The sequence below is a fragment of the Podarcis raffonei genome, chromosome 1, assembly GCF_027172205.1.
Source record: "Podarcis raffonei isolate rPodRaf1 chromosome 1, rPodRaf1.pri, whole genome shotgun sequence".
Taxonomy (NCBI): Eukaryota; Metazoa; Chordata; class Lepidosauria; order Squamata; family Lacertidae; genus Podarcis; species Podarcis raffonei.
In genome coordinates this window covers 49,802,660-49,830,156 of record NC_070602.1, presented here as the reverse complement: position 1 = coordinate 49,830,156, position 27,497 = coordinate 49,802,660, and the positions used below count along the sequence as shown (strand labels likewise).

Sequence of the window (27,497 nt, the reverse complement as noted above, 5' to 3'; positions counted from 1 at the left end):
CACAGGACATAGTGCCATGGAATTGAGCAGAAGTTCCACACTCATTTCATGACATCCTGAAAAGTTAAGCCCTTCATAGCTTTGGAATCAGCTTTGGGCATTGAGATCTTCTGGTGGGACCTGTTCCATGAGCTTTCTCCAACTGGGGTGAGTGAGGTTGACAGAAACTAGCAACAAGACATGTTTGGTGATGGGCCCTAGTTATGTACTGCTCTTTTCTACAAGGATTGTGCTGCTAGCTCCTTTTTGAAATTAATTCAGATAGGGCACAAACCCTATTCAGGTGGTGTTCTCATGCAATAGAGGAATCACTGTAGCTGGGATGTGCTAGTTAACTTTGCACAGCCCCACTGCTTTCCTTGTATGGCAAACAACTGCAGTGTGCAGCCTACTGTATTTGTCCTAGATCTCCATGCACTTAAAGTTCCCTGCTTGCAGATATTTGCCCTCCAAAACACCAACAATGGAGGGGCAGGAGATGAGAATCCGGTGGAAGGGAGAGAGTTAGCTCAGGTCTTCCCTCATTTGTTTCCAATCATGTCAGGTGAGCAACATTGTCATAGGGCTACTAATTCTCCTATTCAATAGTACTGCTGTCTCAAAAATAGTGGTTCACCTGTGTTTTGTGTTGGGTCCCGCTCCCTTTGAACAATCAGGTAGTGCACCAATTGTACATGTTCCTGGAGAAGGCAGATAATAGCCGAAGTTGTGTTTGCACTGGTTACATCAAGTTTGAACTATTATAAGGTGCCTTAAGTGGATTGCCTGGGGAAAATGTACAGAAGCTACAACTAGTGCAAAAACCAGCAAACAAAATTTAGGCATGACTCAGATTTTGGGGGAGAGTGAGGGCTCATCCACACTTACCTTTGGCTCTGCACTTTCTAATCACAGGTGTGTACTTTAAAGCTCCATGTCTGAGCACTTTTTCCCCTCCAGAGCTTTCCCCACTCTTTAAAACCCACTCTTTAATGCTGAATTTGAACAAATGGCAATTCCGATTTACCGTTTGCTCCAATTCAACAATAAAGAGTGGGAAAAGGCTGGGGTAAAAAAAAAGAGTGCTTGGACACAGTGCCTTGAAGTGCAAACCTCTGCCTGGGAATATGGCACAAAGGAAGTCTGGATGAGCTCTTACTCTATCAATTTAACTGGCTTCTGGTCTGTTTCAGAGCCCAGTTTAAAGAGCTGGTTACTTAAAGCCTTGGGCCAATAAACTTGAATGAGCTACTCTGGTTACCAGTTGTCATTTATTCCACAATAGCACCCAGGCTGGGGTGATCTGGGTGGCTGCCTCTCTAGTGACATTTAGACATCAGCTAAAACAATTTTTATTCCAGCAGGTCTGTGGTCTCACATGCTCTTGATCCTGCCTAACCATTGTGTTAGTTCCCAGTCTTTTTTAAAGCTGAATTTTATCTGCTGTGTCGATTTGATGTTTTAAATGATTTGAATGTTAACTGCCTTGCACATTTTAAGAATGAGATAGTGGAATGTAAATGATGGAATGTCAAGATTTTGAATTAAATACATTCATTTCATTGAATAAACGAAATGGAGAAGTAGAGGAACAGGATAAACAAGTAAAGTGTTTATTCTGCCTCCTCCTCCCCTTATCTCATTTCAAAAATATCTTCATGAATCGTAGCAGAAGTAAGGAACTATTCCATTTCTCATAGAGAGAGAGAGCCTGCTGTTGAGGGCGAAACTACACATGATGCTAAATGTGGTAACAAGCAGATTTTTGAAATTGAAACAGTATCAGGTGATGGGGGGCTACTAATTTTGGGGATCAAACCTCCTTCCTCCTCCTCAGACCTGTCAGTTGCTGGGACCCACATGTCCCAGCAAAGCTCACTGGGACTCATGCCCTGGTTCCACCCCTGTACCTGCCATCCTTTGCCTACCTGGTAGTGATGCTTCTATGGCCACAGCCTTCACCTGGAGCTCTTGCAAAGTGGTGGTGCCCGCCCTGAGGAATGCCCTTCCATCAGATGTCAAGGAAATAAACAACTATCTGACTTTTAGAAGGCAGCCCTGTTTAGGGAAGTTTTTAATGTTTGATGTTTTATCGTGTTTTTAATATTCTGTTGGGAGCCGCCCAGAGTGGCTGGGGATGATGTTGTTGTTGTTGTTTTCACAAGGGGAGGGGAGGCTGGCAGGCTGGCCCATCCCTTCCCTCTGGGTGTTTGTGGTGCCATACATAAGAGGAAGGAGGAGGCTACTAGCAACTTCCCCTGCCCTTCACTTGAAAGCTTACTTTATAGCCAAAAGTACATAGTGACCTGGAAGCCAAGTAGCTGCCCAACTTGTGGCCTGTTACAGGGCTGCTTCCACTATGAATATGCCCATGGAAAAGTGCAAGGAGGATGACAATGCTGGCTTCTGCAGTAGCAATGCCATTGGAAGACCCAAGTGATGACAGGCACTGGGAAGGGCTCAGTAAGTGCTGAAGGGGCCATGAAGGGCAGCCCGTCAGGCCTATCTTTTCTACTGTGGTCCTGATGAAATCCCTCTTCTGAAACTGGAATTTCTTGGGGTGGGGGAATTCCCCATTAGTGCCCACCAGCTGATGCTACCTGCATGTTTAAAAACCTTTATGCTGCATTTAAGGTCATGTCTAGTTTATCCCAGAGTGCAGAAAGCTGTTCAGATGTAAACTGCACAGTGAGTTTCTGAATGAGATAAGGGGATGATTAGATCACTTGATTTATTTTATTTTTGTTATAGGTAGCCTATACAAGAACCACAGCACAAGCTTTAGTCTGTCCAATTTAGCCCTTCCAACCAAAGCTGGGAGAGACAAAAACACTCCATTTCCTAGCCTGAAAGGTAATCACTTTTCCTTGCCTTTTACTGCTTTCAGAATCCCTTTGATTGCCAAGCAGTCACAGAATTACACCCAACCCTTAAAAAAATCATTTTGGGAAACCAGGCATTCTAGAATTAGGAATTCATTTTGGGTGATGCTTCAGATTTCTTAAGCAGAATTCTTTAAGTGACTATTAATTATACTTTTTAGTATGGAAAGGGAGTATTATTTTTGGTCTGTCTTTATTTTAATGCACCGGCTGTATGAAATGCACTTTGGTGGAAAGAGATTTTGCATAAAGTGAATGCAAAGTCTTAATCCACTGGACTGATTTAATTTCACAGACCCCACATGGAGGCTGCTGAAAAGCCCTTTCCCTGGCAAGAGTCTATGTGGCAAGCATAGCCTTAGTGTGTTTGTGTGTGTTGCCTCAAATGTATACAGCTGCATATCACTGCTGTTGGCTCTCCTGGCGCACGGACACTGTCAGCCCAGATAGAGAGAGACCAACCTGGCAAGGATCTTTTCAACTTTTCACCAGTTACGTGAAACACTTTCATGGGAAAGGCTATCACGTTTAAATTGTCCCTTATCTAAAGGGCTAAAACTTACCTTAAGAGGAAAATTATTGAAAGCCGTTCATTTGGAGCAATAGGACTTAGCTAAGGTAGACTTCTTAAATCTGGAAAAATATGGAGTAGAATCTGTAGAAATTACTCCAGGTTATCTGTACTACAGTTGGTTTTAGTCATTAGTGTTGTTAAAGGAAAGATAATCTGTAATTTACCATTGTTTGATTTTGCATTGAATCTTTTTGGTTGCTCAGCTGGAAGAATGCTTTATTTTTAATAAGTTGCTTTTAATAAGTTGATTTTATTTATTTCTTCCCCCTCTCCATTTTCATCGGTAAAGATTACTTTAATCTGGAAGTGGGAAGGGATGTGGATGAAGGTTGGTATGATGTTTGCTGACCTTTGACCTTTTAGTAATAAAGGCCAAAAGTTAGTTTTGTGTTGCTGCATTGGACTTTGCTTTGGATAAGAGTTAACATTTTCTTAGGGGGGTGTGTGTGTGTGTAGAAAAACCAGAAACCAACGCAGAAGGACTGTGAGTAGTTTGGTGAAGACTCTGCATGGTCTCTGGGGATGTTTCCATTTGGTCATATTCCTATATTTGTTTGTGCAGAGATCTTCTGTTAGCTAAACCTATTATTGATAGCACACATTGGAAGAAAACAGTGATGGGTTTTTCCGTGTCTTTCCATGCTTTGTGTCTCATCTTCTGCCATTTATTGTCATTTCTTGATGACTCTTGTTCCATGTGGCATCTCCAATTTTCTATAGGATAAAATTGTCAGTAATTTAGTCAGTTTCATATATAAAGAAAAAATTATAACCTGACTGACCTGACAGGTATCATACTAGTTGGGTGGTGGGGATAGCATGGTAGTAGATATTTAGGCGAGATGACCCTTGGGGGACCATTCCAACTCTACAATTTAATGATTTGTGTATGCCAGGTAAATACCAATTTTCTTAATGTTTGAATTCTTTGAGATACAAGACGGGTAGATGATATTTTTTCATTTCATTCATTGCCATTGTTTCATTACCCTTTTCAACTATTCATTAATGTTTAGTTTTATTTACCTTCATATTCTGAAGGGAGATAAGCTTTATTTTTTGTAGTTCCTGTGAAATAAATGATGACATCAATAATTCCTAAAATAGAAGCATTATTCCTGAATTGAATGGGGTTCAGAGTAACTTTTGAGCCTTCAAGTGACCTTAAATCAGGTTAGGACACATCTACACTAGAAATGAGAGCTTGTGATTTTGTGTTTCGAAGCCATTAGGGTTGGGAAATTTGTTTCAAAATGTGCTTCTACAGAGATGATTGTTTTGAGTCTCTCTACCATACTGAATGAGCACAGCTAATGCTCACAAGGCATGCAAGGGCAGTGCTAATCCCAGTGCTATTATTACAGATCCAAGGACCAAATCAAGAACAAGCACCATTACAGGTGGGCTGATAGAACAGGGAATGTAGGAATCCTCCCCTGCTACACTGGCTAGTTAATACCTCTTCCTTAAGTTTTCCTTCCACTTTTAGTTTATTCCCATTTAGCCACGGGGAAAGCTTTTATCTGGACCACCCCAGTGTAGATGTTCCCCAACATTAATCCAGGGCTGTTTTTGAAAGAGAGGGGATTAATCAAGTAACTAATCAAATATAAAAATGGTGGTGATTTTGCAGTGCACTACTAATTGTTTATTTTGTGTCCCAGTATTTGGGCTAAATACTATAATGGAGATTATTACTGAAGCTGGGCCAGTAAGCAATGAAGGTGGGTTCCTTGCATTATGAACTGTGCATGACATACCAACTCCCAGCAAGCATTCTTGTGCCTGTCTTTTGGGCAATTTTCCCACTGGAAGCCAGTATCATGTGATTTCTACTAGTCACACTCCCGTAACACATTGCTTTTCCATATGTTGCCTAATCAGAAGATGGTTCTTGTGGCAGAAATGCATGCAGAGCAGCCAGACTCCTGCCTTTCACCTTCTGCTCTTGTTACCATCTTCTCTTTTGTCTCTGTCTCATTCCCATTACTGTTTTCTGCCGATGTATGATGCAATAATACAAAATATGCTGCTGCTTTTCCAAGTTTCTTTGTATGTCCATTTAATTAAGTGTTAGCTGACTTTTGTGTGTCTCATTGGTACTGTTCTTGGACTTGGGCATCCTTTTCAGTAACTGTTTTCTTGTTCTGCTTCCTCTCTTATTCAGGAAATAGACGAGCACTTGTGGATCAAAAGTCTTCTGTTATAAAGCACAGCCCGACAGTGAAAAGGGAGACTCCTTCACCACAGGGGCGAAGCAGTAATTCCAGGTAAAAGCATCTGCTTAGAGTTGCTGTACAATGCAAAATGAGCTTTATATGGCATGCCCTGGGCATGTCTGCTCTGAGTATAAGAAGATCTGGTGATGCTTGTAAAAAGAAAAATTAAAGAAGGTGACCTACCCTTTATCTTTGAATCTTACTGTAATGGATTACACAATTGATCAGTTCATGCAAGCTGCCTCCACTTAGTTTTGGCTGTTTCTGTCCCAGTAGATCTTGCACCACATCCAACCCTATTCCAGTATATCTTGTGACTCTTGAAAGCTGCTTTTTAGGGAGAGTAGGAGGGACAATATGTTGAGGCCAGACTAGGAAACCCACTTTCACAAAATGTCTTCTGTTTGCACAAATAAGAAACAGCCAAATGCAGAAATAAAAGGAGGTATTAATGGTTAGACATATTACTGAGAAAAGTATAGGGATTGTAATTCATAACAAATGGAACACATCAACAGTGTGATGCTAGGTTTCAAGAGTCTAGTTTAGATGGGCAGCAGGAAACTTTGGCACAAATGATAGTTAAAGGCTGTTTCTGCTTTGCTGAGCCACAGATCTAGGCACAGCCCCATCTCTTCCTTTCTGCAGTGGCGCTCCACATGGCAGAAAGGGCTGGCGAAGTGTGATAGCCACAATTCTTACCCCAGCCTAGTTATTCCAGCTGCTCGACTTGAGTCAGTGATAGATATATATAGCAGGATCTGATGCAGGTTGCATCAAGGATACCTAGCATATTATGGTTAGAGTTGAAGTCAGCTTGGCTAAATACAGATAGATTTATGTTGTGGCAGTATCCTCCTATTGTAAAGTGTAATATACCTATGGAAGTGTCCTGGAGGGTTATGCCCCCTATTGCTTGTGTATCCATATAATATAGTGAGAACCAGCAGTTCTTGAAAGAGGTGGTGCACAATGTCCTAGATGGACAAGGAGTTGGTTGGTTTCACATGAAGAGAGTCCGCCGTCTCCTGGAGAGTGAGCAGCTCCGTGTCTTTGTATTAAGCAAGCTTAATCGCACCATCCAATCGGAGGAAGATGCACGGCAGGATGTTGTCCAGGATGTGGTCAGTTCTCTGTTCCTCTTTTCTTTTAAATGGTTTTATTTTGTCTTTCTGCTGCAGTTCTCACAGTAAAACCATTACTAATAAATCATAGATTACAAAACAACAATAAGTTAAAAACCCAGTACTTAGAATATCAGAGACCCAGTTAGACGAATGGTGTCTAGAATAAACATACCTTCATCACCTCCTAAAAGGCAAGCATGCTGCAATGGGAAAGGTGCTTCCCCCTAAGCAAGCTGTTTCTAAATCTAGGTGTCACAATAGAGAAATCTATTTCTCTCATGCCTGTACAAAGGATGGGAAGGGAACGTGGAGAGGGCCTGGGTTCACATGGGAAGAAGTAATTCTGAAACAAACTTGTTACCATGCCATATAGGGCTTTAGAGCAAGGCAGAGAATTGAGCCAGGAAACCAATTGATAATCAGTGCAGTTGACGAAAGACCAGGGTGATATCATTCTCATCTCCCTTAATGGGAGTGAGTATACTGCCTCATTGGGATCAGGAAATGCAGACAAGAGGTAGAGCTTAGTGTCATCTGGATACTGATGATACCCAGCCAAAAGCTCAGGGTGACTTCAACCAGACATGTTAAGCAGTATGGAGGACAAGATGGGCCATTGAAGCCCTTCATAAGCCAAAGGTCATGGGGCCGAGTAGTAGACCTTCTGAGACCCTTGTGAGGTGGGGTGGTGGTGATGAGGGTGACCAGAGCCAGTACAGAGCTGTGCCTCCCAACTCCATCCTTTCTCAGTGGCCCAGATGGGTGCCATGGCTGACAATACTAAAAGCTGCTGAGAGATCTAGGCGAATCAACAGGGTCAGATGCCTCATGCCCATCTTTTGGTACAGATCATCTACCAAAGTGACCAAGGCCATTTTTGTTCCAAATACCAGGTCAGAAACCAGATTAGAAAGGATCCTAACAATCAGAAGGGTATCCAACCAAACAGTTCTACTAGCACAAGCACTTTCGGCTGTGTAATGGAACTTCCTCTCTCTTCTCCCCATGCACCTGTGTGACCCCTAGATCTGCTGTGGAGAGTTGAGGGAAACCATGAAGACCTAGAACTGATTACACTGAAGTAACTTACTGAAAAAAGGCAAATTAAAAACAGGATGAAAGCTACTGAGATCAGTGGGATTGAGTGAGATTGAGTAATGGATTTTTTCTAGAGAGGCTTCACAACAGTTTGCTTAAGTGCTGTCAGAACCTCCCCCTACTTGAAAAAGCATTTGCGCAGATTTAGTTAACAGAGGTAATTCTATAAAGATAATTTCTCTTTTAGGTACAGGAATAGCTCTGTAGTAGAGCACATGTTTGTATGCAAAAGGTCCCAGGTTCAGTCTCTGGTATCTTGAGGTGTGGTGTCTGAAACATTGGTGACTTGCATAGAGAATACTAAGCTAGAGGAACTATTGGCCTGACTTGGTACAAAGCAGCTTCCTGTGGTCCTAAGCTGAAGGAGGCGTAGTTAAGCTACAGAAAATTAATTAGAATACAAGGGAATTATGGCTTACTTTAGTGGAAGTTAATGAGCTGAAACAGGTTCCTAATAAATGACGCATCCTCACCCTTATGAATGTTTCCATTGTAGGAGATCAGTCGCAAGGTTTATAAAGGGATGTTGGATTTGCTGAAATGTACTGTGTCAAGCCTTGAGCAGTCATATGCAAATGCTGGACTTGGGGGAATGGCAAGTGTCTTTGGTCTGCTGGAAATAGCTCATACTCACTACTATAACAAAGGTAAGAGAATGGGATAAACTAATGAAATATATAAAATAAATGAATGTAAATCTGTGAAATGCCCTACTTGTTGTAGAGCTGAGCTAGTCTGACTTTCTGGCACAACAAATAATCACATTTATTTTATCACAGCTTTAGGTTCGAGTAATTATTGGAATAAGTATTTTGAATTGCATCTATAATTCATGGAGTTTCATGGAGAAAATGATTAATGTATTTTCAGTCAACTCCAGTACAGAATGCCGTTACTTTGTTTTCACTGGCACACCCAAATGTTTGTCTGAATTAATTTCATTTCAGCAGTTCAGCTATGAGAAGAAGTGCAAATATTTAGATGCTTAAGGAAAAGGCACATGCCCCAATAGCACTTATTTATTAAGCACAGTCGGGATGATACAGTTGTATGTAAGGGCCATGGTGTGTATATAAATGGCAGGTGTGGGGAACCATTGGCCCTCCAGATATTGCTGAACTACAGCTCCCTTCAGTACATTACAGTTGTACTCTTGAACTCAGAGACATTGAATAGTAATTTGTAAGATGGCATATATATCTCCAAGATTGATTTGAGACTGTACATATATTCTTTGAGTCTGTATTATTTTGTGTTATATTATCCTTTGCATTGAGATATTTAGTGTATAATATACTTTCATTTTGCATACAGACCTTGTGCTTGATGAGAACTACAGCTCCCATCATCACTGACCAGGCTTGCTGGGAGTTGTAATTCAGCAACATATGGAGGGCCAGCCATTCCCCGCTCCTGTTACCCAGTGTCTTGCCTTATCAAGCTTATGATGGGGGGGTGGGGAGAGGAAGCATTATATACAGGGAGCTTCTGGCACCCATTCAAATTTTACTGGAGGTTGAGAAATTTAAAAGAGTACATCCTGTTGGTGGAGTGTGGGAGGTGAGAGGGTTGTAAAGAGCAGTATGCAGTATTATCTAAATCTAGTATCCATGTTGTACCCCAGCACAATTGGTTTTTCTTTACATTTTGAAACTTGCCATGAGAACTAGAAAGACAAAGAGCTGGAATTATTAATAATTATTAGTAAAGTGAAGATAAAGGACCCCTAGACAGTTAAGTCCAGTCAAAGGCAACTATGGGGTGCGGTGCTCATCGCGCTTCAGGCCGTGGGAGTTGGCATTTGTCCACAGACAGCTTTCTGGGCCATGTGGCCAGCATCACTAAACTGCTTCTGGCACAACGGAACACCGTGATGGAAACCAGAGCGCATGGAAACGCCGTTTACCTTCCCACAGCAGCGATACCTATTTATCTACTTGCACTGGTATGCTTTCAAACTGCTAGGTTGGCAGAAGCTGGGACAGAGCAAAGGGATTCCCTTATGAGATGTAGTTTGATATTGCCCAGTATTAAATTTGTTTAAATCCATAACATAGTACTACTTACTGGATCTTAGACTTTCCTGCAGAAAGTCTTCTGAAGCAAATTTTAGCCAGTCAATCTTGTGTGAGAAATGTACTTTGAGGTACTGGGTACGAAGCCTTCAGACCCTGTGTTTTGAGCACTGCTTTTGAACATTGATTTTGAGATCTAAATGTGTTTTTTCATTATCTGTAAACAAATGATTAACGCCATCTGAACCATCTTTTTCTTCTGTACTCTTCTCCCATTTTTTTTCTTAATCCTTCCATTTTTACCATTGCTGGTATGTGTTTTTCTTTTTTTGGCTGCTGATTTCTCTCTCCTCCTTTCTTTTAAAGAGCCAGAAAAAAGAAAACGAAGCCCAACAGATGGAGCAATCACTCCGGTTGGCAAGGACCCTATGTTAGCCACGAGGGTTGAACCGAAACCCAAGGTGCAACTGCCAGTACCCCAGCTCATGCCAAGGGCCCCAAGCCCTGCAGGGAAAGGGCCGAGGGAGTTTGACACAAGGAGTCTAAAGGAGGAAAATTTTGTAGCTTCTATTGGTGTGTATTTCTGTGTATATGGAATGCAGGAAAGTGTGCACTGCATTAGAATCTGATTGCATCTTTCCCATTGAAACATTTGCCTTATCATTGCTGCAGTAATGTGCTTCACTCTCACTCGGACTGCAAAGACTATTCATATATGCTCTTCTCACAGCTTGGAGAAATATTGGCTAAGCATTTCTGGTGTTTCTATGCTTTTTGGAATTTTATGGCCAGGCTAGTGGAGATAGCCATATGATGCTGGCATAGGGAACTTTAATCATTGTTCACATAGTCTTACAGGCAGAATAGTCTGGTCTGTAATGGAAACAGTTTCTTGGGAGTGTGTGCACCAGGGACTAGTTGCCACAAAAACAAATTACTATTGAGAGGAAAATGGCCCAGTACTATGCCATTGATTTCTGGGGATCTGCTCCCAAGTACAAGTGTGCAGGATTGCAGCTTTGGACTTCATGTTCATTCATCTTCAATTCTAGCCCTTGTGCTGTGGGTGTTTTTGTATAATGTATAATCTTATATTTTCCACCAAAGCAAAACCTACAAGAACAAATATAATACTTTTTGCTATGTTCACTCACCATCCAAAGGACAGAAGGAAATAAAGTTTTGAGGGTTTCTAGCAGACAACGCCATGCATATGTAGAAAAAAAGAGCCTACCCAGTCTCAAGAGATTGTGCAAAGACAACTATATAATTGCAAACATATTTGTCAGATGGGTTTCTGAAGCATGACTCCCCTCCCATAGTTTGAGATGAATTCCCTGTCATGGATACAGTAACCTTCTGTACCAATGTGCATAGGGAGCAAGCAGAATTGTGATGGATGGGGAAAGAAGGGCAGCCATGGTGTGTATACCTTTAATAAATAATAGCACCAGGGAATGGAGGGAGCCTCCAGAAATCTCATTTTCAGTTTGAATGTGCTTATCGCTGTTTGTTTATTTGGTGTTGTTCCATCAAATAAAGCATGGGGAAATTGGTTAGGTTTTCTGGATGAATTATAATTAGCTGTCTTTCTCCTACTGCAGACAAATCCTGAATTGCTCTGAAGTGTTCTGAGCCTGTTTCCTCTCCCATTTCTATCTGTGCTTTCCCATACCCTGTTTCCATAGCAGAAGAAACTTTCTGCACTTACCTTTCTCTGCTCTTGTAAGAGCTGAGTTTGCTTCTTACTTTGTAGCATTCCCAGCTTCTTCCTTCCTATAATTTATTATTTATACCCCGCCCATCCGGCTGGGCTTTCCCAGCCACTCTGGGTGGCTTCCAACAAAATATTAAAATACAGTAATGCATTTCCAACTTGAATTTCCATTAAGCTTATTATGATTCTGCCACTGGCCCATTGGGCCAGCATGTGGAATTATCTGAAGTTTTCTGCCACAGGGATGAAAATTTAGGGTATCATTTGAACAGAATGGTGTGTATTTCTTTTTTAGATCCCCTCCCCATTTTTTGCTATTCTTTTTGCCCTGATGAAAATGATTTGGAGTCTGATATAGTTAACATACATAAAGCTAGAAGAAGCTCAGTGGTTATTACAGGCATATTCAGACCCAAACTAATTGTTTTTTTACATAGTTTTTTTTAGTGTTTATAGAAACAGTTTTTCTTATCCCTTATTACACTTTGAATTGAAATATATTTGGTGGTTTGGGGCGCATTGATACATAAAATACATACTGTATTCTTTGTGTAACCCACTGATAAGAAACTTTAAATGTTGGACATAAAGAACCTGACACTGTCTCTTTTTAATCTGTCATTTCTGTGAAGGCAAATGAGATCAGGTAGGTGAGTCTCACTTAGCTGTTCTACTCAGCCAGTTAATTATATATAGGTATTAATTTTGAAATCTTGTGAATGAAGGCGATGGAAGTCTCTACCCTGTTCTGACTGAAGATGTGATTAATTATTCACATGCCAGTTATCATTAATTTCTGCTTTGGTACTGCAGGATTGGGTGGCTTATTTTTTATTTTTATTTTCCATTTCCGCCTCTGATCAGCATCTGACATTTTTTCTGTCTTTCTCTCCTGCTTACATTGCATCTTGAGTAGAATTGTGGAACAAGCACAACGAAGTGTCAAAGCAAAAAGCTTTGGAAAAACTGAGTAAGAATATGATAAAAGGACAGAAACTTGACACTCCTCCAAGCCTCCCCATAACTGCCAACTCTCTAAGCCTTTGATTGAACACCCATGCCACATGAGCCATAGGGCAGACAAAGGAGGTCACTATTTCTTAAAGAAATCTAGTGTTGGGGTTCACTGAATAGCCCTTTTTGTATCAGGAGAGGAGAGGGGAAAAATACAGTCTCTTCCAGCCAAGTTTCAAATCCTTCCTTACCACTGAATTATAAATTAAATTTTGGGCAGTCTTTCCCCCGTGAAATTGTAATCCCTCTTTGGTGGTAAACCAACGTTTTCTGCAATATGTGCATCATGGAGTGTTCTGTGTAAAGATATGTTTGTCCTGAATTCTTAACCAATAGCAGATATAAAATGTAAAGTTCAAGTCCAATGTGAAAGGGCCACAATTATTGTTTGATGATTAATTATTTTGTATGAGGTTGGGAGTAACCTTGGGGATTAATATGAAGAATGGTGGTTGACTGGAAAGGGAATGACCGCTCCCCGCTTAAAAACGGGGGGCGCCCTTTGCGTGGACGCGTGCAGCCCCTGGATCTCGAGCGGCTCCAATAGCTTAGGCTTGGCCTTGCCTTCCCTCAGGTGGGGTACCTGGAGGTCTCCGCCTACCTCAGTCATTTGCCCAATCCCACCTGGGGGAAGCGTTGCCAAGGAGACCAGTCCAGGTAGGGGAGGGATTACCTGCCCACACAATAGAGGGAGGATCTTACCTGGGAATCCTCACTTGGCTCCAGAGCTTCTCCCACCCTACCCACCCTCAGTTAATGCCTTATTTTGCAGGTTAACTTTTCTTCACAGGTTTCGCAGGTTAACTTTTCTTCACAGGTATGCGGGCGCTGCTACGTAAGGTCGCTGTTAAAGGGCCGGAAAGGAATTTCCCTGCATTGGCAGGTTCGCCTTTCCCGTAGCAAAACGTCACAACTTTGGCAGTATCAGGCCTTGGGCGGAATCCTTTAGTCCATCTTCCTCTTTGCGGCGGCGATACCAGGGTTCCCCGTTAAAGGGGTTTCTGAAGGGAGGCTTTGGCCGTGCGCCGAAAGGTTGTCATTGCTCTCCCCTGCGGCGGCGGCGTAACGGGGGCGGCTGTCTCTGCTTGAACATATGTTCTCCAGAGCCGGCCCATCCCCCACACACACACTGAAAAACCCTGATGCTCCCTAGATCCCCGGCTGGGGACTGGGGAGGGAGAACGCCCAATGCCTGAGCCAAGGTCTACCCACATTTGAAATTCAATAAAGTTGTGGCCAATTTAATCCCATAGCACGTTGTCTCGAGTCGTTATTCCGCATGACGGGGGGACCGCGGGGGATCTGGGGACTCCGCCTGTCCACGCAATGTGAAGTTCTCCATCCACAGAGATGAAGTATTGTTTTCTAGGTTGTTGTTCTTTGATTCCCACCCTTGGGACAAAAGAGTGGAATGTCAACTAAGCCCCACTTCAACATTCTGCTTTTGTTGTTGTTGTCAAATGCGTAAAACCGATAGTGCTTAATAATGCACATAGTTAGAATAACAGAGTCATAGAATTTTAGACTTGGAAGTGACCCTAAGGATCATCTGTTCCCACCCCTGCAGTGAAGGAATCTCAGCTAAAGCATGCATGAGAGATGGCCATCCAGTCACTGGTTAAAAACCTCCAACAAGAGAGACCGTTACATTGTTGAACATCTCTTACTGCTGGAAAGTTCTTCCTGATGTTTAGTTGGAATATTCTTTCTTCTAACTTGAACCCATTGGTTCAGGTTCTACTCTCCAGAGCAGGCATAAACAAGCTTGCTCCAGCTTCTGTGTGACAGTCCTTTAAATATTTGAAGATGGCTATTATATCTTCTCTCAGTCTTCTCTTTTCAAGGCTAAACATACTCAACTCCCTCAACAGTTCCTCATAAGCTTTGATTTCCAGACCCTTGATCATCTTGGTCACCCTCCTCTGCACACATTTCAGCTTGTCAATATTCTTCTCAAATTTTCTTACATTCTTAAATTGCAACTTCTTAAATTTACAAACTGTATCTTCACTATACGGTGTGTGATTTTTAAAAATATATTGATATATCTATCTGATTCCTTTTCAGTAGCACCTGAATAAAGTAGAAAGTGATAGGAGATTGCTCCCTGCAGTTTCAGGTGAAAATAGGCTATTGGGGAAGGGCTGAAACTCTCCCACCAGCCTTCCCATGTTCCTTCTCCTCCACTTCAAAGTGCCTACAGGCTCTTTGTAAAGAGGGAGAGGCAGTTGAATTTCTGCAGTGTAACATACACTTTATCCTAACTCTAGTGTAACATATAGTTTATCCTATAATATGCCACTTACTGAATATTTGAAAAAAATATTGCTGACATAACTACAGAAGCAACATTGTATAGTATTTCTATCTGTTTCTACTATACAGTGATACCTCGGGTTAAGAAATTATGTATACAGTCATACCTTGGGTTACAGACGCTTCAGGTTGCTCATTTTCGGGTTGCGCAGCGCACCGAACCCAGAAGTACTGGAATGGGTTACTTCCGGGTTTCGGCGCATGCGCAGAAGCGCTAAATCACACTTTGTGCAGAAGCGCCGGATCACGATCCGCGTATTCGCAGACGCGGCATTGCGGGTTGCGGACGTGCCTCCCAAATGGATCCCGTTCGCAACCCAAGCGTCCACTGTAGTAGCTTATTTTATAGCATCCATAGAAATCTTATTTTATAATTCTTTAGAGAACACACTGAGAATACACAAAAAGGAGTATCACTACTTAAATATGTGAATATAAAGTTTGTTGGGTTGTATAGAGAAGATATTAATTCACATTATAGAAGTATGTAACAAAGACGCCTGTTTACTTCATAAAGTAAGCTGGCCAGATTTAGTCATTGCTGGTCCTAGGTTCTTTTAAAGAATACTCCTTTTAAAAGACAGGCTAGTGGGGAAACTTTCAAGGATGTTTTTATTATGCCATATCCCATCTTATAGGGACGCGGGTGGCGCTGTGGGTAAAACCTCAGTGCCTAGGGCTTGCCGATCGAAAGGTCGGCGGTTCGAATCCCCGCGGTGGGGTGCGCTCCCGTTGCTCGGTCCCAGCGCCTGCCAACCTAGCAGTTCGAAAGCACCCACGGGTGCAAGTAGATAAATAGGGACCGCTTACTAGCGGGAAGGTAAACGGCGTTTCCGTGTGCGGCTCTGGCTCGCCAGAGCAGCGATGTCACGCTGGCCACGTGACCTGGAAGTGTCTCTGGACAGTGCTGGCCCCCGGCCTCTTGAGTGAGATGGGCGCACAACCCTAGAGTCTGTCAAGACTGGCCCGTACGGGCAGGGGTACCTTTACCTTTACTTTTTTATCCCATCTTATAAGTAATAGACAATTATTCTAATAGACTGGGGGTCTCTGAAGTCTGTGCCCATGTTTTTTGAGAACTTCCATATTTAGGTGGAGACGATACTTCCATACTTAACTGAAGAAGTAGAAGAGACTTGGAGAAGCCTTTGCCTCATTCTGATAGCAGAATGTTTTAAAACTAGACTCTGTAAAAGTGACCCTTCCTCAGCAAAATTACCTTTAATTGGGCCAGTGATTGCTGAGAAGTCAAATAATTTAATTGTGTTATTTGAATGCTGTGCGGTGTAATCCAATGCATATCAACTCAGGCATTAGTCTCATAGGGGTTACTTCCAGACAAATGTGTATAGAATGGAACTTTAACTCCCCTTGATTTCTGTGAAATTTAAGTGTTCCCTGTTCTCTGGAATATGGTCCTTATGCCCTTTTAGTCACTTAATCTTTGAAATGTAGTCATTCAAGTCAAATATAACTTTGTGTAGGGTTTTTTATTTAAAGAAATAGCTATTTCCCATCTTTATGGACTTTCGACTTAGACTGACCAAGTATTAAAGGTTTGTTTTCCCCCCTCCTCACTTAACTAACTCTCTCTGTTGTGCGATCAATTAGCTGAAATACAAAGGAACTTCTGAGTATGATTGACAAAGGTATATTTTTGGCTCATCCATACAGTTAAGTCATCTTGAAGGAATTGCCTTCTCTGTATGTATAACTTTGTTTCCAGCAGTGCCTTGAACCGTGAATATTCATTTACAGTGCTTAACTGTGAATAACAGTCAGTCATAACCTTTAGTATAATTAAAAATCCACAGTTAAATTATGTGCTTATTAAATTGATTGGAATAATATGTAAATTAACCAGTTAGTGTTTTCATAACACCTTTTTAAATCATGCTTTTGACTGATTAAAGGTATTTTTTAAAAAAAGAATCTGTTGCTAATGTACCTTAGTTGTGAACAGAATCTGAAATTTCAATGAATTTCATGATTCCACTTTCTATTTAGTCTGGAAATGTATGCTAAAGTCAGGTTTATAAACAAATGCCAGTTGATTTTTGGAATGTTCTATATAATACCCTCTCTTTAAATATACTCCATAGCTAGTATATACAACCTTTGGGATAAGCTGCCCATCTTTTTGACAATTCTACCTTCATGAATAATATGGTCATCTCAAAAATGCACACCAATAGTCTTTTTTTCACGCGCACCATATAATTTTTCTTTCTCTCTTGCACATTGTTTCACTTTTTCTGATGTTGGCAGTATCTAGTGATAGACATCATACATCCCACTTGCACTCCTAACTCTTAGTTCATCATATTTAGTGGTATGTAAGGTATTGCTGTATTGTGTACATAGAGTTGCCACACATCATTATTTGTACACATCCTAGATCTGCAATAAAATAAAATAAAATCCTCCAGCTGCTGGTCATGTGTCCCTGTTAAGGAACGGTTGGCAGATATGGCTATGGCAGAAGGGTTGTATTCAGTCTCTTCTCCCTTCGAGCTCTTAATGGTGACCTGTGTAGTCTGCAGTGTATTCTTCTCCTGCCTCCTTATTTCCATTGCACACAGCCTCCAAACCCTTCTCAATTCTGTCTCTCCTTTCATCCATTTTCTTTCTGTCTTTCATCTCATCACGGGAGGGTAAAAAAACATGAAGCTGCATGATCATGGCATAAATCCCTTCACCATTTGTTTTCTTGATGGATAGGGTGGGATGATGAATGCATGTCTTTGTAGCAGCTGAAACTCACTGCTTCACCTTTGTTGTTACAAACTCTGGAGAGCCATGTAATACATCCCTACAGTGACTGTATAATATTGATATTTTGCCCCAAAATGTCCCATTTGAAGCTCTCATTTCTGGTATGCAGATTATTATTGCTGACTGTTTGAATGGTCACACCATGAGTCACTTGGTGAACACGAGAAACATAATAACTTTGGCTGTAGATGGTAGCATATTAGATTAAATACCAAGTGTCAAGCAATAAGATCTGCCCCTCTCCAAAAAGCAAACAGCAAGAAAAGCAATCTTGTATCTGTGACATGAGGAAGTGGCTTTCCAGAGTCATGTGTCGACCGTTTGGCATGCCTTGTATTAACTGGAATCTGTCTGGTGCCTGCTTTGTCTCTTTTCCCCTTTTCCTTTCTCCAATGGGTGACTGTGTAAGGCAGTTGGTCTGCTTCTCAGGTGCATTTATGTATTGGACAGAATGGTGGCTGCAACCAGCCAGGCTATATTTCTAGTTGATGCTATTTCAAGAGTACAGGAGAAGATCCTCTGGTTCCCCCCCTTGGTAATTCTCATGCACCAAAGCGATCATTTGCCTTCTGGTTCTTTCATTTTCTTGTTCACAGTAATGAAATATCACTTTCCCTCTCTTTAGGGTCAGAAGGTAAAAAACACTCTCATGATCTGGGGGAGACAGATGAGAAGAAATCCCAGATCAGTGCAGATAGTGGGTTGAGCTTAACTTCCAGCTCTCATGTGAGTGTCTTGAATATTTTATTTATTATTTGAGAAATGCCTCAAGGAGATTGACATGGGGATAGAATAGTGAGAATTCCTTGTGCCCTTGTCCATAGATTCTGGTTTTCCTTGGGGGGGGGGTGTTTACTCACTTTGGGGAAGCATTGATAATTACCGTATTTTTCGCCCTATAGGACGCACTTTCCCCCCTCCAAAAATGAAGGGGAAATGTGTGTGCGTCCTATGGGGTGAATGCAGGCTTTCGCTGAAGCCTGGAGAGCGAGGGGGGTTGGTGCGCACTGACCCCTCTCGCTCTCCAGGCTTCAGGAAGCTATCCGCTAGCCGTGGGAGACGCAGCTCTCCCACGGCTACCGGAGAGCTTGCTGGCCCCCAGAAGCTTGGGGCACGCTGAGCTCAGCACGCCCCAAGCTTCAGGCTTTGGGCAGCGCTCCGCTAGCCGTGGGAGAGCCGCGTGGCTCTCCCACGGCTAGCGGAGAGCTTCCCGGCACCCAGAAGCTTGGGGTGCGCTGAGCTCAGCACGCCCCAAGCTTCGGGCTTCGTGCAGCGCTCCGCTAGCCATGGGAGAGCCGCGTGGCTTCGCGCAGCTCTCCCATGGCTTGCGGATAGTAGCCTGTTCTGGGGGCTGGGGTCGGGGGAAGCTCGGGCTTCCCCTGCCCCAGCCCCGCACCTGGAGGGTAAATAATATTTTTTTCTTTATTTCCCCCCCAAAAAAACTAGGTGCGTCCTATGGGCCGGTGCGTCCTATGGGACGAAAAATACAGTATGTGAAAGCAACACATATTCCAGTGTTGTTGATTCTGGGAAGCTAGAAACATGAGGCATGAGATTTGCAGTTCCTTAGTAGTCTGGGCTCAAATAAAATGTGTGGTCCAAGTCTCCAAGCAAAAATAGTAATGACTAATGTGCATTATTTTTCTTCTTCTTTGTTCATGATTTCAGAAGAGTGATTTGGATTCTGTGGCAAGTGTGGGACCTGCTGTTATGATCCGAAGCACCAGCCAAGACTCTGAAGTTAGCACAGTGGTAGGGCATGGCTGAAGTGGAATGTTTGTGCTTTATTTTAGTGGTGTTTTTCAGGCTTGATCATTTGCATGCACTTTCTTACTCAACACCTGTGTAAATTGCAAGCGCCGAGTGCATCTCTAGGGCATACACTCTCCATCCTTCTCCAGTTTTACATTTAATCATGTCCCCCAATTGTACATAAAATGCTCTGGTAGGTATGGGGCTCCTATCCACTGGTCTGTTTTGTAAACTTACATATTTTATTTGTGTTTATATTGTTAAATTGTGACATTTGTTTTTGGAAAATAGTTGTTGTAAATTAATGATTGTGGCAATGTCTACAGTTATCTTAAATTGTCCTGTTGGGCCAAAGAATAGACATTTATTAGTGTTCTTTTTCTTTAAAAAAATCTGACTCTGACTTAATTTAAAAGTTGAGGCCCAGCCTTTTATTTTTAATGACTGAAGCTCTAAAAAAGAAAAAAGCATTAAAACATTAAACAGTGCCCTGCAAATAGTCACTTTGCATTCTAAAGTATACTGTGCTGGGTCCCAATGTAACATGAGTTAGCAGAAACCTGCCCCTTTACTTTTGGTTGGGATGCAGGAATTATTGAGATTTAGCTTTCTCTGGAATGGCACTCTGAATAAATCTTTGTCTCCACAGTAACTACTCATATTGAATAAAGGACTGACCATTTAAACAGTTTGTTTTCCTCTTCAGGTGAGCAACAGCTCTGGGGAGACATTAGGAGCAGATAGTGATTTGAGCAGCAATGCTGGTGATGGCCTTGGTGGAGAAAGCGGTGGAAATCTGACAGGATCACGAGGCACCGTGTCAGACAGTGAGATTGAGACAAATTCAGCAACTAGCACCATCTTTGTAAGAACATGCTTTGGTTTTGCTTAGGAATTATTGTAGTGATGGTGGGTAGTGTAAAAGACCTATTACTTTATGGAAAGCGATCACATTAGAAATGGTCTATCCTTAGTGAAGAAGTACCAGCAATTCTGAGCCAGCATATATATTCCAGGGTGTGCATGCACTGCAAACTCAATTATATATGTGGGAAGCACACTGACCTTGTAAGTGTAAATTGGCTTAGAGTGATAGACCTCTTAAAGACCTTTGGAAATCATAATGGCCTCAAATGTCATATCATGACAATGAAGTATCTTTGAACTGAGTTGAATTTGAGAGGTGGCTTAAGCTTTTTCTGCTGTCCACTTTTTACCTTCTGAATTATCTTTCTGTTTACAAGGAATATATATTGCTTGCAGAATAATCTTGGTAGTCGAATACATAATATAGAGCAATAGAACATGCCTGATTAAACTGGCATTTAATTTTTTTTTTAAAGGGTAAATCTCATAGCTTGAAGCAGACCATGAAAGACAATAAATGCAGCAGTCCTGGGAGAGCACCAGAAGATGCAAGCCTACGAGTTTATCTTTATGAGGGTCTTCTGGGTACGTGTTGACATTTATTTTGTTTGAAGCAAATTTGTTCAAAGCATAGGCATTTTAGTGAAATAGCATTTAACATGCTGATCTTCTTCGTAGTATTTTCTAAACAAAAAGAAATTAAAAGAACAACAATCTGATCTATTGAAGTGAAACCTTCATAGATGAGTTTTGAATTCTCTAACATACCATAGACAAATTATCGGCTAAAAACTCATGGTTTTCTTCAAAACATTTTATAAGAAGTGCTTGTCATTAGTATACCATTTTTTCTGTGTATAAGACACCCCCATGTATAAGACGACCCCTATTTTTTTGAACCCAAAATTAAGAAAATCCCCTCGAAAATAGAAGTGAAAATCCAGACATTTGGTAGTGGCAGTGGAAAGTTGTTGATTTGTGGGGGGTGCAATCACCCTCAAAGTTTCCAGCATGAGGTACATGTAGTCCATGGTGGTTCTGTCCCGACCCCTCGTTGCCCAGTTGATAAAAGGTTACAGCTCGGGAGCAGGGAAGAAAGAGCTCCCTATGCTTCTATGCTGTGTGGCAGGAATTTCTCCCTCCTGCCACCTGCTTAGCTGTTAAGAGATTATAGCTCAGCAGCAAAGAAAATGTGGTCAAGGATGGGGGTGGGGTTCAGGCCAGAAGGCTGCATTGGAAGGCCCTGTGGGCCACATACAATCAGTGGGCTACAGATTTATCATATTAGGTAAAGGTAAAAGGACCCCTAACCATTAGGTCCAATCGTGGCCGACTCTGGGGTTGCGGCGCTCATCTCGCTTTATTGGCTGAGGGAGCTGGCATACAGCTTCCGGGTCATGTGGCCAGCATGACAAAGCCGCTTCTGGCGAACCAGAGCAGCGCACGGAAACACCTTTTACCTTCCCGCCGGAGCGGTACCTATTTATCTACTTGCACTTTGACGTGCTTTCGAACTGCTAGGTTGGCAGGAGCAATGGGAGCTCACCCCATCACGGGGATTCGAACCGCCGACCTTCTGATTGGCAAGTCCTAGGCTCTGTGGTTTAACATGCTGTCAAATCAAGTGTATATTTAAAATGGTATCCTGAGCAGGGAAGTTGTTTCATAACGCAGTATGCTAAAGATCAAGTTATACTGATGTATTAGAAGAGGCATGGCCTTCGACCACAATTGCAATATGTAGCATATTTTTCACTGCACTTTTTCTCCTGAGTCTCATTATTCCAGAAAGGTTGCTCAGTCTTGTTATATGTCTCATTTCTCCTCTTTGCTGCCATGTTGCTGCTTGCTTGGAACTATAAAGGGAGGGATAAAGGATCTGTCTGGGACCAATTAGAGGATGCTGCCATGGAAACCTTCTCTATGAGTAATAATTCTTCTTTTTGCTTTTCTGTGTGTATTAAAAAGATTTCTCACATGTATTCCTATACACTCCACTGTTCTTTTCTTGTTCCTGCATTCTTCATTTGGTGAATACTGATAGAGGAAAACAATAACACAGAACGCAATAAAGTTGGTGCACTGCTTTAGGCAAGGTAGCAAGATGGGACCATAAATGTTTGCAATATATACAGTGAGTTAGGACAGGGAACCTTGCATCTCCTGGCTTGTTGTGATCTCAGTTGTGTTTTTAACAGAACTGATTTTGCTGTGGTGGTACTATGATGATGGTGGTGGTGTTGATTACTTGGCACATCTTGTGGTGAAAAAGGTTTTATCCTGTTTTTTCCTTGCAAAATTATTGGTCTTCTGGATTAATTTATTCTCTGCTATCTAGGCAAAGAGCGATCAACCCTGTGGGACCACATGCAGTTCTGGGAAGATGCTTACCTGGATGCTGTGATGTTGGAAAGAGAAGGAATGGGAATGGATCAGGGGCCTCAAGAGATGATTGACAGGTAAATTACAAATTCTCTGCAATTTTTCTCTCCCTCTGCATTATTTAGTTTAACAACTTCCTGGGAATTCAGGATGTGATTTTATTCTGAGTAAATTTGTTGAAATAAATAATTACTTTACCTTAATTTATGTACTGTATACTGCTTAGATTTTTTTTTATTAAGCAGATTACAATTTTTTTCTAACTTTTAAAAAAAACAAAACACATTTAAGACTTTGTTCCAAATTTAATTTTCTTTATACACAAAGTCTGTCTTTTGAAATATTTATTTATTTATTTAAATTTGTATGCCGCCCTTCATCCGTACATCTCTGGGTGGATATCAACATAAAATGCAAAATGCAAAATACATGATAAAAGCAAGAACAAGAACCACAAACCAATAAAAAACCCTCCCGCCACCTTGGGCCTCCCTGAACCTTTGCTTGTCTTTTAATGTTGGGCCTATAAAAGGAAATGTAACTTAAGGCTAAGTTAAATTTCTGGTCATCTGGCACTGGGTCTGTGGAGAGATTTAATTCCATTAAAAAAGATAAAAGAAGGAAGAGGATGCAGAACATTTTGCATCTTTCTTTGCAGTTAGTGGCTAAAAGTCCATCAGAGACTCAAGTACATGTGTGTTCCTTTTGTAGGTATTTGTCTCTAGGAGAACATGACCGGAAGCGTTTAGAAGATGACGAAGACCGCTTATTGGCTACGCTGCTTCACAATATGATAGCCTACATGCTTATGTTGAAGGTGCCATTTTTTCATATTTTAATTTAATTTTTGCACATTTTTCTGAGACTTGTGGTAGGGTATGGGGGAAATATGGGTGTCCTGTGGCCAAAAATTTTTAACCCCCCTATGCAAGAGCAAACCCATATTAAGTGCAGAAATAATGAAATGTCATACTTTGTTTTTGCTTTGTTTTTAGGTCAATGGGATGTATTTGAGCACTTCTTTCTTCCCAGTTACTTGATTTCTGCAGTTACTTGTTATTACACAGTGTCTTCTCTTGATTGACCTGTTTCTATGGTAGTTTAAACTTTTTGGAACACAGCAAATGAGTTCTTGACTATGTACTGAAATATAAATATATATGCAAGTGCCTAGGGAGATGTCAGTAACCAAATGCTGTATTTTGCTGTGTAGGTGTCCAAGAATGATATTAGGAAGAAAGTGCGCCGTTTGATGGGAAAATCTCACATTGGCCTAGTGCATAGTCAAGAAATAAATGAAATACTCGACAAAGTTGCCAATATAGTAAGTCTTTGACTACCTCTGTATCTATATCTCTGTTCCTTCGATAGGAGAGGAGGATTATCTTTCACTGCAGTTCAGATGGCAGTGTTGATTGCTACAAATCTGAAAAGAGTTATGTTCCTCTTTTATAATGTATTTCACAAATTGTGTACAAGATTAAAATACTGCAGATAGAAACATTCTGATATCTTGCCTTCTGCATGTACTTTTTATGGCAAGGGCTAGTGGGACCCAGATCTTTGGATGTTATAGATTTACTCAGCAATACCTTGCTTGACAGAGAATCGGACTCCTCACCTGTTTTATTCAAGACAGGAGACACAGAGGTCAGATCTTTCTGAACTTTTTATAGTGTTGCTCTCAAGAGCTGTAGAAGGAAATTCTTGCTACAAGCTGCCTTCTCACTCTTTTGCCTGGGCTGGGGTCTGCCAGTTTCCTACTGGACTGGAGGCACTAACTGCTGCTTCCTAAACTCCTCCATAGTAGCTGAATGGGTAAGCAGCTTCTCTAGGCTTAATCTCTTGTTGTTTTGTTACAAGCCTGGGTAAGGAACTGAACCAGCTGCTTCTGGGGGAAACCAGCTCTTTTTATTGCTGTAGTTGCTGGCTGCTTCTCCAGGGTGGGTGTCTTTGGGGCTTTTCTGGTCGGGGACAGAGGGTGGCGCTTGGGGGGGAATTGTCATCGCGCCACTCCTTGGTGTGTGGAGTACCTCAGGGTGCGATACTCTCCCCAATGCTTTTCAACATCTTTATGCGCCCCCTCGCCCAGCTTGTCCGGAGTTTTGGGCTGGGTTGCCATCAGTATGCCGATGACACCCAACTCTATCTGTTGATGGATGGCCATCCTGACTCGGCCCCAGACACACTGACCAGATGTCTGGAAGCTGTGGCTGGATGGTTACGTGGGAGCCGGTTGAAGCTAAATCCTTCGAAGACAGAGGTCCTGTGGCTGGGACGGGACGATATGGGATTGGGGGGGGCAACTCCCATCTCTTGCGGGGGCGCAGTTAGTGCCAGCACCGTCCGTTAAGAGTTTGGGTGTAATCTTCGACACCTCCCTTTCCATGGAGGCGCAGATTGCAGCTATAACAAAGGCGGCATTTTTCCATCTCCGCCAAGCTAAGCAGTTGGCTCCTTACCTCTCTCGCCCTGACCTAGCCACTGTGATCCACGCGACGGTCACCTCCAGACTGGATTATTGTAACTCGCTCTACGTGGGGCTGCCCTTAAGACTGACCCAGAAACTCCAGCGGGTGCAGAATGCTGCAGCGAGACTCCTTACGGGGTCTTCGCTGCGAGATCACATTCATCCGGTGCTATATCAACTGCACTGGCTCCCGGTGGAGTACAGGATCGGGTTTAAGGTGCTGGTTTTAACCTTTAAAGCCCTATACGGCCTAGGACCCTCGTACCTACGGGACCGCCTCTCCTGGTATGCCCCACAGAGAAACTTACGGTCTTCAAATAAAAACATATTGAAGGTCCCAGGCCACAGAGAAGTTAGGCTGGCCTCAACTAGAGCCAGGGCTTTTTCGGCTGTGGCTCCGACCTGGTGGAACACTCTGTCACAAGAGACTAGGGCCCTGCGGGACTTGACATCTTTCCGCAGGGCCTGCAAGACAGAGCTGTTCCGCCAGGCCTTTGGCCAGGGCACAGCCTGACTGCCTCCCTCGGCAATCTTCGCGGAGCTCTGGCCCAATGGTGGCCAGTGGCTTGAATTTAATTAATTTATAATGAATGATTTTAGAGTGTTGTTTGTGTTGTACTTTTGTATTGTTTTATTGTTGTTAGCCGCCCTGAGCCCAGCTTCGGCTGGGGAGGGCGGGATATAAATAAAATTTATTATTATTATTATTATTACTTTTGAAGATGCTATATCCTGAGATTCAGTGAGAACCCTCAGAACAGCTGTAGGGGAGAGGGGGGAATCATTCCACTTGGCAAGCTTCAAAGCTTGTGCAGACAGAACAATTGGAAGAGCACAGCACTGAATTCCATCTTTACTTCTCTGATAGTGCTACTAAAAGAGAAATTAGTTGATGGGTTTCCCATGTTCTTTTTGCTTGCTGTGCCTCCCCCATCATACACATGTTTTTAGAAAGCATAGTTGTTGCATGTGCATGTTACATCAGTGTGTAGATACATTGTGTTAAGTGTATGCTATAAAAACATAATTGGGTGCAAGCTAGCCAGATTCTCCTCTGACTCTGAAAACTTTGGGTGCAGAGTTATAGACAACTCCCCATTTGCACAGGGGTCTTGTTCTGGGTCATTGTGCACATCGGTGGAGCATGTACAAACTCATAAACCTGCCCCATTCCTCCTCCTTACGGGGCTGAAAACTGCTCCTTAGTACTGAAAAAATACTTGGTGCTTTTCAGTGTTTTAATCCAATTTTACTTTTGTACAGGAGATGGGTAAGATCTGACTTGCTGAAGCTGAAGTAAAGATTAAAGTGGAAGGTTTTTAATAGGATTTTTCCTTCTATTTAGAATGGCAGGGAGCTCCAAATCCGACCCAGTGGCAGCAGACATATCAAGAAGCAAACATTTGTTGTACATGCTGGCACAGACACAACAGGGGATATCTTCTTCATGGAGGTAGAGACCAGGTTAAAAGTTAACAAAATGATTGCTGTTAATTGGATTGTATGGCGATTCCTCTGTAATAATATATACGTCTCCAGGTATGCGATGATTGCATTGTGCTGAGGAGTAACATTGGCACGGTGTATGAACGCTGGTGGTATGAGAAGCTCATCAACATGACATACTGTCCCAAAACAAAAGTGCTTTGTCTCTGGAGGAGGAATGGCCAGGAGACACAATTGAATAAGTTCTACACCAAAAAGGTACATTTTCTACAGTGTTCTGTTTACAGTGACTTAGTATTTTACTGGACCATTTACGTTTTATCTGTCTTTGAATCTGCTGCAGAGTTTTGATGCTGAGATAATCAGCAGCTGACATACAATGCGAGAAGCTTTTCGTAAGTGGTGTCACCAGATATTGTTTCCATGGTTTGAGTTGCACCACTCTCCACCCATAACAGCAATTTTAAGCATAGTTTCCAATGGATAGATGTGGGTAGAACATTGCTACTGAAATGCTCACATCCTAATCTTGGGTTTATGTTGGGATAGATGCATCTTGGATCTGGAGACCTATGTAACATTTTTGCCTGTAACATGAGGAAGTTACAGTGCTTTGTTTTAATAAAATAACATATTTGGATAGCATTCATTTACACACATATAGAGAATTTCAGAATCAGCTGTTGCAAATTGTTTGTAAGGGAAACAGTTATAACATGAGATTGTATGACTAAAGAAAGATGGGATATAAATTTAATAAAATAAAGAAAAAATAGAGCTATATATGTGGATCAAACACCACTGTTTGTTTGTTTATAAAAATACATATAAGAGAATCTCATATAAATCTCATATAAGAGATCA

The 27,497-nt window shown here is 42.0% G+C and overlaps 1 protein-coding gene across 36 annotated transcripts in view; it reads left to right on the top strand.

Moving 5' to 3' along the window:
• The window catches only part of MADD (MAP kinase activating death domain), an 84,331-nt gene that overhangs the window by 40,581 nt on the left and 16,253 nt on the right, over positions 1–27,497 (top strand). For 6 of the 36 annotated variants that reach the window (XM_053386184.1, XM_053386232.1, XM_053386486.1 and 3 more), the window contains 17 exons: positions 2,731–2,832; positions 5,100–5,159; positions 5,603–5,705; positions 6,592–6,778; positions 8,376–8,526; positions 10,261–10,467; positions 12,528–12,581; positions 18,342–18,442; positions 19,385–19,468; positions 20,175–20,333; positions 20,812–20,920; positions 22,200–22,262; positions 22,674–22,794; positions 23,429–23,534; positions 23,931–24,041; positions 26,533–26,640; positions 26,727–26,891. In XM_053386184.1, coding sequence (XP_053242159.1) covers positions 2,731–2,832; positions 5,100–5,159; positions 5,603–5,705; positions 6,592–6,778; positions 8,376–8,526; positions 10,261–10,467; positions 12,528–12,581; positions 18,342–18,442; positions 19,385–19,468; positions 20,175–20,333; positions 20,812–20,920; positions 22,200–22,262; positions 22,674–22,794; positions 23,429–23,534; positions 23,931–24,041; positions 26,533–26,640; positions 26,727–26,891 — 1,991 coding nt within the window. Of the gene's footprint in view, positions 1–2,730; positions 2,833–3,724; positions 3,764–5,099; positions 5,160–5,602; positions 5,706–6,591; positions 6,779–8,375; positions 8,527–10,260; positions 10,468–12,527; positions 12,582–18,341; positions 18,443–19,384; positions 19,469–20,174; positions 20,334–20,811; positions 20,921–22,199; positions 22,263–22,673; positions 22,795–23,428; positions 23,535–23,930; positions 24,042–26,532; positions 26,641–26,726; positions 26,892–27,497 lie in introns of all 36 variants that reach the window. The other 30 variants (XM_053386203.1, XM_053386271.1, XM_053386260.1 and 27 more) reach the window with 17 other exon arrangements.